Raw genomic sequence first — 12519 nt, forward strand, 5'->3', positions numbered from 1 at the left:
CAGCCATGGGTCATGGGCCTAGCCGCTCTGTGGCATGCGGGATCTTCCTGGACCGGGGCACGAACCCGTGTCCCCTGCATCGGCAGGCGGACTCTCAACCACTGCGCCACCAGGGATGCCCTGTTGGAAGATTTTTAATCACAGTTTCAATTTCATTACTTGTGATTGGTCTGTTCATATTTTCTATTTCCTCCTGGTTCAGTCTTGGAAGGTTATACCTTTCTAAGAATTTGTCCGTTTCTTCCAGGTTGTCCATTTTATTGGCATAGAGTTGCTTGTAGTAGTCTCTTACGATGCTTTGTATTTCTGCGGTGTCTGTTGTAACTTCTCCTTTTTCATGTCTAATTTTATTGGTTTGAGTTCTCTCCCTCTTTTTCTTGATGAGTCTGGCTAATGGTTTATCAATTTTGCTTATCTTCTCAAAGAACCAGCTTTTAGTTTTATGGATCTTTCCTATTGTTTTCTTTGTTTCTATTTCATTTATTTTTGCTCTGATCTTTATGATCTCTTTCCTTCTGCTGACTTTGGGTTTTATTTGTTCTTCTTTCTCTAGTTCCTTTAGGTGTAAAGGAACCTGCATCCCATAGGTTTTGGATCATGACGTGATCATTGTCATTTGTCTCCAGGTATTTTTTGATTTCTTCTTTGATTTCTCCAGTGATCTCTTGGCTTTTTAGTAACCTATTGTTTAGCCTCCATGTTTTTGTTTTTTTTACATTTTTTCCCTGTAATTGATTTCTAATCTCATGGCGCTGTCGTCAGAAAAGATGCTTGATATGATTTCAATTTTCTTAAATTTATTGAGGCTTGATTTGTGTGCCAAGGTGTGATCTATCCTGGAGAATGTTCTGTGCGCACTTAAGAAGACAGTGTATTCTGTTATTTTGGGATGGAATGTCCTATAAATGTCAGTTAAGTTCATCCTGTTTAATGTTTGGTTTAAAGCTTGTGTTTCCTGATTTATTTTCATTTTGGATGATCTGTCCATTGGTGAAAGTGGGGTGCTAAATTCCCCTACTATATTTGTGTTACTATCGATTTCCACTTTTACGGCTGTTAGCATTTGCCTTATGTATTGAGGTGCTCCTTTTTTGGGTGCATAAATAATTACAATTGTTATATCTTCTTTTTGGATTGATCCCTTGATCATTATGTAGTGTCCTTCTATGTCTCCTGTAATAGTCTTTATTTTAAAGTCTATTTTGTCTGATATGAGAATTGCTACTCCAGCTTTCTTTTGATTTCCATTGGCATGGAATATCTTTTTCCATCCCCTCACTTTCAGTCTGTATGTGTCCCTAGGTCTGAAGTGGGTCTCTTGTAGACAGCATATGTATGGGTTTTGTTTTTGTATCCATTCAGCAAACCTGTGTTTTTGGTTGGAGCATGTAATCCATTCACGTTTAAGGTAATTATCGATATGTATGTTCCTATGACAATTTTCTTAATTGTTTTGGGTTTGTTTTTGTAGGCCCTTATCTTCTCTTGTGTTTCTCACTTAGAGAAGTTCCTTTAGCATTTTTTTGTAGAGTTTGTTTGGTGTTGCTGAATTCTCTTAGCTTTTGCTTGTCTGTAAAGCTTTTGATTTCTCCATCAAATCTGAATGAGATCCTTGCCGGGTAGAGTAATCTTGGTTGTAGGTTCTTCCTTTTCATCACTTTAAATATGTCATGCCACCCCCTTCTGGTTTGTAGAGTTTCTGCCGAGAAATCCGCTAACCGTATGGGAGTGCCCTTGTATGTTATTTGTCATTTTTCCCTTGCTGCTTTCAATAATTTTTCTTTGTCTTTAATTTTTGCCAATTTGATTACTATGTGCCTTGGGGTGTTTCTCCTGGGTTTATCCTGTATTGGACTCTCTGCACTTCCTGGACTTGGGTGGCTATTTCCTTTCCCATGTTAGGGAAGTTTTCGACTATAATCACTTCAAATATTTTCTCAGGTCCTTTCTCTCTCTCTTCTCCTTCTGGGACCCCTATAATGCGAATGTTGTTGCGTTTAATGTCCCAGATGTCTCTTAAGCTGTCTTCATTTCTTTTCATTCTTTTTTCTTTATTCTGTTCTGCAGCAGTGAATTCCACCATTCTGTCTTCCAGGTCACTTATCCGTTCTTCTGCCTCAGTTATTCTGCTATTGATTCCTTGTAGTGTATTTTTCATTTCAGTTATTGTGTTGTTCATCTCTGTTTGTTTGTTCTTTAATTCTTCTAGGTCTTTGTTAAACATTTCTTGCATCTTCTCGATCTTTGCCTCCATTCTTTTTCCGAGGTCCTGGATCATCTTCATTCTCATTATTCTGAATTTTTTTTCTGGAAGGTTGCCTATCTCCACTTCATTTAGTTGTTTTTCTGGGGTTTTATCTTGTTCCTTCATCTGATACATAGCCCTCTGCCTTTTCATCTTGTCTATCTTTCTGTGAATGTGGTTTTTGTTCCATGGGCTGCCGGATTCTAGTTCTCCTTGCTTCTGCTGTCTGCACTCTGGTGGATGAGGCTATCTAAGAGGTTTGTGCAAGTTTCCTGATGGAAGGGACTGGTGGTGGGTAGAGCTGCATGTTGCTCTGGTGGGCAGAGCTCAGTAAAACTTTAATCTGCTTGTCTGCTGATGGGTGGGGCTGGGTTCCCTCCCTGTTGGTTGTTAGCCCTGAGGCAACCCAACACTGGAGCTTATCCGGGCTCTTTGGTGGGGCTAATGGTGGATCTGGAAGGGCTCACTCCAAGGAGTACTTCCCAGAACTTCTGCTGCCAGTGTCCTTGTCCTCATGGTGAGACACAGCCACCACCCTACCTATTCAGGAGACCATCCAACACTAGCAGGTGGTCTGGCTCAGTCTCCTATGGGGTCACTGCTCCTTCCCTGGGTCCTGATGTGCACACTGCTCTGTGTGTGCCCTCCAAGAGTGGAGTCTCTGTTTCTCCCAGTCCTGTCAAAGTCCTGCAATCAAATCCCACTAGACTTCAAAGTCTGGGTCTCCAGGAATTCCTCCTCCTGTTGCCGGAACCCCCAGGTTGGGAAGCCTGACGTGGGCCTCAGAACCTTCACTCCAGTGGGTGGACTTCTGTGATATGAATGTTCTCCAGTTTGTGAGTCACCCACCCAGCAGTTATGGGATTTTATTTTATTGTGATTGCGCCCCCTCCTACCATCTCATTGTGGCTTCTCCTTTGTCTTTGGATGTAGGATATCTTTTCTGGTGAGTTCCAGTGTCTTCCTGTTGATGATTGTTCAGCAGTTAGTTGTGATTCCGGTGCTCTTGCAAGAGGGAGTGAGAGCACGTCCTTTTACTCTGGCATCTTGAACCAATCTCCCTTCCTGTTTTCTTCTGGGAGTTTTACGGTATCCAGTCTTACATCTAGTTCTTTAATCTATTTTGGGTTTATTTTTGTGTATGGTGTTAGAGAATGTTCTAATTTCATTATTTTACATGTAACTATCCAGTTTTCCCAGCACCACTTATTGAAGAGACTGTCTTTTTTCCATTGTATATTTTGCCTCCTTTGTCATAGATTAGTTGACCATAGGTGTATTGGTTTACCTCTGGGCTTTCTATCCTTTTCCACTGATCTATAGTTCTCTTTTTGTGCGCCAGTACCGTACTGTCTTGATTACTGTAGCTTTGTAGTATAGTCTGAAGTCAGGGAGCCTGATTCTGCCAGCTCCATTTTTCTTTCTCAATATTGCTTTGGCTAATCTGGATCTTTTGTGTTTCCACACAAATTGTAAAATTTTTTGTTCTAATTCTGTTAAAAATACCATTGATAATTTGATAGGGATTGCATTGAATCTGTAGATTGTCTTGGGTAGTATAGTCATTTTGACAATATTGGCTCTTCCAATCCAAGAACCCACTATATCTATCTGTTTGTATCATCTTTGATTTCTTTCATCAATATCTTATAGTTTTGAGAGTACAGGTCTTTTGCCTCCTTAGGTAGGTTTATCCCTATGTATTTTATCTCTCGTAATTTAGCATATTGCTTGGAATGAGACAGGATGTAACTAAATAAACATTAATAATATGATTTCACCTATCTTCGTGTGGGAGAAGATACAGGAAAAGAACTTAGTTTTATTGAGTCCTTGCTATGTGCCCAGCAAAGGTAGGGATTTTTACCCAGGTTCTTCATTTAATCCTCAGGATACTATAAGATAGCTATTACTGACTCATTTCACAGGTAAATAAGCTCAAAGAGACCAAATAATTTGCTTAAGACTAGATGTTACTAGTGGCAAAATTAGGACTCAAATCAAAGTAGACTCTCTAGCATAATGTTCTCAAGGTCCATCAACATTATCTCAAGTGGTAAGATTTCCTTCTTTTTATGGCCAGATAATATTCCATACCACATTTTCTTTGTCCATTCATCCATCCTTGGACACTTATGTTATTTCCATATACTGGCAATTGTAAATAATGCTGCAATGAACATGCGGGTATATATATCTTTTTAAGTTAGTGTTTTTGTTTTCTTTAGATAAATATGTAGGGTTGGAATAGTTGGATCATATGGTAGTTCTATTTTTAATATTTTGGGGAACCTCCATACTGTTTTCCATAGTAGCTGCATAAATTTACATTCCCACCAACAGTGCACAAGTGTTCCCTTTTCTTCACATCCTCATCAACATTTATCTCTTGTCTTTTTGATAATAGCCATTCCAACAGGTGGTTTTGAGTTGTATTTCTCTGATGATTACTGATGTTGGGCACCCTTTTATGTACCCGTTTCATGTATGTCTTCTTTGGAAAAATGTCTAATCAGGTCCTTGGCCCATTTTTAAATTGTTTTGTGTTTTTTTTTGTTTTTTGCTATTGAGTAGTATGAGTTCTTTATATATTTAGATATTAACCCGTTATCAGCTATATGATTTGTAAATATTTTCTCCCATTCTGTAGGTTGCCTTTTCATTTTGTTGATGGTTTCCTTTGCTGTGTAGAGCTTTTTAGCTTGATGTAGTCCCATGTGTTTATTTTTGCTTTTGTTGCCTTTGCTTTTGGTGTCAAATAAAAACAAATTGCTGCAAAGACTGACATCAGGGAGCTTACCACCTATGTTTTCTTCTAGGAATTTTATGGTTTCAGGGCTTATGTTCAAGTTTTTAATCCATTTGGGTTAATTTTTTGTATGGTGTTAGATAGTGGTCCAGTATCAATCTTTCACAGGTGGCTGTCCAATTTTCCCAACACCATTTATTGAAGAGAATGTCCTTTCCCTACTATATATTCTTGGCTCTTTTGTCATAAATTAAGTGACTGTATATGTGTGAGTTTCTTTCCAGGGATTTCTATTTTGTTCTATTGATCTATGTGTCTGTTTTTATGTCAGTACCATACTGTTTTGATTACTGCAGCTTTGCAATATAGTTTGGAATCAGGGAGTGTGACGCTTCCAACTTTGATCTTCTTTCTTAAGACTGCTTTGGCTTTTTGGGGTCTTTTGCAGTTCCATACACATTTCAGGATAGTTTGTTCTATTTCTGTGAAAAATATCATTGGAATTTTGATAGGGATTGCTTTGAATCTGTAGATTGCTTGGGTAATATAGAACTTTTCTTTCTCTTCATTTTTTCTTTTATTTGAGGAGTTTTCTGCTCAGCTCCTTTTCTCATCACCCTCAATTCCTTCACTGTGGGTATCTCCTAAAAGCCCTTTTCTTCTCATAAGTCAGTTAATTTATGTGTGCTCATGGAGTCACTATAGAAGATGCCCACGTTTGTGTTTTCAAAACTCTTTATCATCAGCTATTCCCTCCAACTCAAGGCCCAAATTAAAATTTTTAACTGTTTATAGGACATCTTCACTCAGATATGTCATTGTCCTCTCAAATGCAAAGTCAGAACTCTTAGAAAAAGAAAGACCTCAAAGAAAAACCACCTCAGTGTCTACTGTGGTCAAAGAAAATACCATAATTTTTAATCACCTAGTCTAGAAAACTTGAGACCATATCAGTTCCTTCTTTTCCTTCATTTGCCACACTAGATCAATATAATATCTCTTTTCCTGATAAATATTTATTAGACTTTTTCCTTTCTTTCCACTCCTCCTGCCAACAGAGCTTCCTTTGATGCTTGTCTTGTTAGTTCCACTCCTCTCATTTATCTGCAATTTATTTTCCTTTTATAAGATTCTTTATTCTCAGGCTAATTTTCCTAGAACTATACTCTCATCACAACACTCCCCTAGTAAAGATACTAAAGAGGCTCTCTAGGACATGGTTTGAAATTGAATTCAACATTATGAATTGCCTCGAATTAGTCTGCACCCTTTGTTTTTTACCTTCCTCACTCAAGGTATTTTCCACTTTCTTTCATGAGTCCACGAGCCATAGACAATATGTTAATATTCAGCTTCATTCCATTATTAGTGTGATTTCTTTCATCTGAAGGGTCTATCTTAGTTCTCTGGCAATATAAATTCTTAATGCTCCCTGTCCTCCGGAAGTTTTCTCCTGATGCTCAAGATAGCATTGATTTTTTCCCATCTCTGAATTATTATTATGCCTATCAATAATACAAATAATTATATTTGAAAAATATATCATGTGTTTGCTCTGATTTATCCTCCTTTGGTTTTATGTGTACCCTCCACTCCTCCTTCCCCAACCAGTTTAATTACAAGCATCTTAAAGGCTGAGATTATCCTTATGCTCTATTTGCATCTATCATAGCAATGAAACATAGTAAAGTACTCAGAATGTAATTGTGAATCGATTAATTTAATTAATGTTTAACATGAAATCTTATCTCCCACTCCCACAGAATGTTTAACAGGATTGCTCCAAAATGAAAAAACAAATATGACAGGCATACCTTGGAGATGTGGGTTCAGTTTCAAACCACCGCAATAAAATGAATACCACAATAAAGTGAGTCACACAAAATTTTGCTTTCCCAGTGGGTGTAAAATTTATTTTTACACTATACTATAGTCTATTAAGTGTGCAATAGCATTATGTCTAAAAAAGACTGTGCATACCTTAATTAAAAAATACTTTATTTCTCAAAAAATGCTAACCATCACCAGAGCCTTCAACAAATCATAATCTTTTTGCTGGTGGAGGGTTTGAAATATTGCAAGAATTACTAAAATGTGACACAGAGACATGAAGTTGAGCAAATGCTGTTAGAAAAACGGCTGTGACAAACCTGCTTGACAAAGGGTTGCTACAAACCTTCAGTTTGTAAATTGAAGCACAATAAAGTGAGGCATAATAAAATGAGGTATGCCTTTAATTGGATAGCTGGGTGGTATCAAATTAAATCAAGAAAATAAAAATTTAATTTTTAGGAACTAAGGCGAAAACTATTATAATGGAACATTTATAGTCACCTATAGTTTGGATCCAGGATCTTCACACGAAACACATACATTCCGGAATGGTCCAAGGGCCAAACTAAATGGTTACGGTTAGACTTGTTGATAATCTCATATGGTTGATTTAAGTCTCCTGGTTTTCCAATAGCATAAGAAAAACAGTGCTTATAGTTCTGAGTAGAAAACAAAGACAAAAACCTTTAGGTCATTAGCTGACTTTAATATACAAAATTATACACTCATATATTTATTTTGGAAAATTATTTAGAGATATAATAGTTATTCCTATCCCTTCTATCATTTTAGTGTAGTATAGTATTTTTAGAGGCTATCTTGGGTTCAAGTTTGATAAAAAGTGAAGCTTAGTGAAAGAAAATGCTGTGTTTATTTATTTGCAAACAATAATACATTAGGGTGTTGAGAATCTGTAAGCATTTAATTTCCCTAAATTGAAAACCACAAAATCCTTCAAGGATGCTTACTTTGGGACAGACACTATTTTGATCATAAGGTATGGATACAGTAGTCAAATCTTCTCCTAAGACTTTTATTTATCCCTATAACCACTACTGTCTCTCTGTGGGTCTCATTTATTTATCTCCTGTTCCCTTTTTAAAAAGCATAAACACTATATATTTTTAAAGTTACTTTATTAAAGCTAAGGTAATAAAATAAAATCCTAAAATAATACATGGCATTTCTTCTGGATTCTTGTAGGTCCTGTATGCTTTCACACCCTACTTAAAGTCTTGCTTGTCTGTCATGTATTCTCAGTGAGGCTGAATTCTTTCTATAGCTTTTGAGTGAGTAACTCCCATTTATTCAAGTGGTATTTACTTCTTGTTCTTTCCTTCATATTCTCCCTACATTTTGACATTTTTCAGTATGCAGATATTGTATTCTTTCTTAACTCTACTTGGTTTTGGAGATAATCAGGACAGTTCATATAGTTCCCTTATTTGGCTATGGGATCTGGTATACATAGAAGTCCCTTCTATAGCTCTCTCATTTTACCTTATTTATATATACTCCAGTATTTACCCTCCTGTTTGAAAATTTTTTTTGAAGGTGAATATTGCCTTCACACTGAAAATTCCTCTACTTTCCTTCTTAACAGGTCATTTTCTTTTACATAGGTGAATCATTCCATAATTATATTTTAATTATAAGTCCCATCCCTAAAACTCTTTTTTTTTTTTTTTTTTTTTTTTGCGGTACGCGGGCCTCTCACTGCTGTGGCCTCCCCCATTGCGGAGCACAGGCTCCGGACGCGCAGGCCCAGCAGCCATGGCTCACGAGCCCAGCCGCTCCGTGGCATGTGGGATCCTCCCGGAACGGGGCACGAACTCGTGTCCCCTGCATCGGCAGGCGGACTCTCAACCACTGCGCCACCAGGGAAGCCCATCCCTAAAACTCTTAATGATTTTTTACAATTTCATGAAGTGTTACTGTATGTCTTGATAAACTGCAAAATAATTCTTCTATCTCTCTCCTTTATCACATTTACTATTATTTCTTCCCTTTGTCTACCTTTCTACTACTGCACTCTCTGGCACATTTATAAAGCAATATGTTAGGTGTACATTAATGAAAAACAAGTAAGAGACTCATCATTATTATTTTTTTCTTTTGAACATCAAAAAATTCATTTCTACCTTTATTTGTATGTAAGTACTTGTTTATTTATTTTTGAGATATAATTGACCTATAACATTATATTAATTTCAGGTATACAATGTAATAATTCAATATTTGCATATAGTGTGAAATGATAACCACAATATGTCTAGTTAACATCTATCACCATACATAGTTACATTGTTTTTCTTATGATGGGAACGTCTAAGATCTGCTCTCTTAGCGACTTTCAAACATACAATACTGTATTATTAACTACAGTCACCATGCTGTACATTGCACGCCGATGACATTTTATGACTGTAAGTTTGTACGTCTTGACCACCTTCACCCATTTCACCCCCTACGTGTGGCAACCAATCATTTTTTGATGTACCCTAACTTGAAAACATGATATGTCTTCTTCTTATTATTTTTTTGTTGGTGGAGTTTCTCGTAGGCCAACACGGGCCTGGGAACTTCTTGTTCTACCAAGTGAGTTAATACATGAAACCATGAACTTAATTGAAAGAATATGTGGCACATACTAAATATGTGCAGGAACTGGACACATATCCTCACAGCAATGTATTGCTGATAAGGACACATTCATCTTCTATCACTACAAGTATTTTTTGTGTATAGGCACCTGGGAATATTTATATTGTTTCCAACTTTCTACCTAGTTATTTCCTAATGTGAAAGATGATTCCCACTGATTGTTGCTCCTATTTTTGTGTCATGCCTGATATTTCCTATTGTAGTAACAGACTTTTTTTTTTTCCAATTATTGTGTTTTTCCCTTTTCTTTTTAAGTTGAAAGCCCACTTGATCAAGCTATATAGCCTCTAAGAAAACACGTCAGCCCTGACCTCATGAATTACAATTCTTTTTTTTTAACATCTTTATTGGAGTATAATTGCTTTACAATTGTGTGTTAGTTTCTGCTTTATAATAAAGTGAATCAGCTATACATATACATATATCCCCATATCTCCTCCCTCTTGTGTCTCCCTCCCACCCTCCCTATCCTATCCCTCTAGATGGTCACAAAGCACCGAGCTGATCTCCCTGTGCTATGTGGCTGCTTCCCACTAGCTATCTATTTTACATTTGGTAGTATATATATGTCCATGCCACTCTCTCACTTAGTCCCATCTTACCCTTCTCCCTCTCCATGTCCTCAAGTCCATTCTTTATGTCTGCATCTTTATTCCTGTCCTGCCCCTAGGTTTTTCAGAACATTTTTTTTTTAAGATTCCATATATATGTGTTAGCATATGGTGTTTTTTTTTCTATTACAATAGCCAGGACATGGAAGCAACCTAAATGTCCATGAACAGATGAATGCATAAAGAAGATGTGGCACATATATACAATGGAATACTACTCAGCCATAAAAAGAAACAAAATTGAGTTATTTGTAGTGAGGTGGATGGACCTAGAGTCTGTCATACAGAGTGAAGTAAGTCAGAAAGAGAAATACAATTCATCTTTAGCCAAGGACATCTCGGATTACTATGTCAGTCATGTCCAGAAACTCAACTCACATCCTGAGTTATAAGTATGTAGCCAGCCATTCATAACCCACATTCTCCCTTTCCTTCTCAAACTCCAACATTAAGTTGGAAGAACCTGTGAAAATGCCACTTTTGTTTATGAGTCCTTCAGATTTTCTCTTGAGAATTTACAGTCTCTAGAGCTACTTCGCAGATTTTTATGCAAGTGTCATTCATCCTTGTAGAATCAGGACTATGTAGCAATTGGAAGGCTATTTCATTTCAGGTATATGTTTCAGGAAGAGAGCACCTCTGATTGCCATGTTGAATAAATATACAGTGACACTCTTCAGTAAGCATAGCCTTACTCACTAGGACATAAATAGTCTTTGCAGGTACCTGCCTTCTACTATATTCAGACTCCAGACTGAATCCACCCTTTTAGTTGTGAGCTTTTTGTCTCTCATATGGTAGAACTGAACACTTAGGGTCTGGTGTGGGCACTCTAGAATCTTTATAGAATGTAAGCCACTACTTCAATGTTTCTTAAATGTGGTCCCCAGATCAGCAGTATCAGCATCACCTGGGAACTTGTTAGAAATGCAAATTCGGGGGCTTAGCCCCAGATCTAATGAATCAGAAACTTTGGAGGTAGGACCCAGAGATCTGTTTTAGCAAGTCCTCTAGGTGATTCTGATGTCACCTCGAGGTGATTCTAAAATTTGAGAACTACTGCACTGTATCATACCTATTGAGGCAATCTCCATGACTGTTAATTATCAGGTAGCTCATCCCTTCCTAGGAGTATGTTATTTTGTCATATCTTATAACATTTGGGTGCCCTTTGTGAGATTCTGTGTAAGAGGGTCACTTACATTTACCCTCAACCCCAGATTCTTGGATGTCCTTCAACAAGAAGTTAGAAGGGTAAGTTTTGTTCTTAATGGATTCCATTACTAGTTTACTTCCTTATGATTTTTTAAATAGCAGAATAATACTGTTTGTAATAGGTGGGTGACCTATACTTAATGAATTAGTTCCACAAATATTTATTGAGCACCCGTAATGGGTTAGATGCTGGGGATACACCAGTGAACAAAACAAATAAAATTCCCTCCCCTTATGGAGCCTACATTTCAGTTGGGGATCCAGATAATAAATAGGATAAGTAAATAGACTATATAATGTGTCAGAGAGTTATAAATGCTAATGACATTAAAGAAAATAGGGAAGGGAGATAGCAACTGTCACGGGGTGATGTTTAACTTTTTCGGTAGAGTGGCCAGGGAAGTCTTCATTGATAAGTTGATTTTCAAGTAAAGACCGGAAGAAAGGCATTAGCTAGTCATGATGGGGGTGCGGTGGGGATGGGGTGCAGGGAGTCCTGCTGGCTTTGTCATAACTCTAAGTGACATGGGAGCCATCACATGGTTTTGAGCAGAAGAGTGGCACGTTCTGATTTATGTCTTAGTAGGATCAGTCTTGGTGCTGTGTTGTGGATGGATTCATGGCAGGCAAGCCCGAAGCAGGGAAACCATTTAGGATGCTATGGTTATAACCCAGATGGTTGGTGATGGTGGCTTGAAACAGTATGGTGGCAGTTGGGGTGGCACAGGGTGACCAAATTCACAATATACTTTGAAGAAAGAGCCAACAAGATTTGCTGAAAGACCAAATGTGGAGCATAAGATGACATTTAGCTTTTATCCTGAGCAAACTGGGAGGATGGAATTTTTATTAACTGAGGTGGGAAAGAATGTTGGGGGAGTATGTCTGGAGGGTGGATATCAGAAACTCAGTTTCAGACATGTTAAGTTTGAAGCATCATCAGTTTTCTTGTTTGTTGGAATATTCCCATCAGTAAACATGTGGTTATTTTTCTCAATTATTAAAAAAAAAAAAAGACCCTTTCTTCAACCCATTGCTCTCCAGCCACTACACTATTTCTCTCCTTACTGCAAAACTCCTCTGCAGAGACTATTCTTGTCTATTCTTGCTGCTTTGAGTTCTTTTTTTCCATACTAATTAAACCCACTTCAGTAGGGTTTTGTCTCTCACTATCCTACGAAAACTGATCCTGTCAAGGTTAC

The 12519-nt window shown here is 37.5% G+C and overlaps 1 protein-coding gene across 1 annotated transcript in view; it reads right to left on the bottom strand.

The window, feature by feature from the left end:
• Positions 1-12519, bottom strand: part of CATSPERE (catsper channel auxiliary subunit epsilon) — a 243606-nt gene that overhangs the window by 11133 nt on the left and 219954 nt on the right. Inside the window, exon 20 of the mRNA XM_027122413.1 lies at positions 7329-7486. Coding sequence (XP_026978214.1) covers positions 7329-7486 — 158 coding nt within the window. The remainder of the gene's footprint in view (positions 1-7328; positions 7487-12519) is intronic.

This window comes from Aethalodelphis obliquidens, unplaced genomic scaffold (assembly GCF_003676395.1).
Source record: "Aethalodelphis obliquidens isolate GAN/ISIS:26980383/991018 unplaced genomic scaffold, ASM367639v1 scaffold24, whole genome shotgun sequence".
NCBI lineage: Eukaryota > Metazoa > Chordata > Mammalia > Artiodactyla > Delphinidae > Aethalodelphis > Aethalodelphis obliquidens.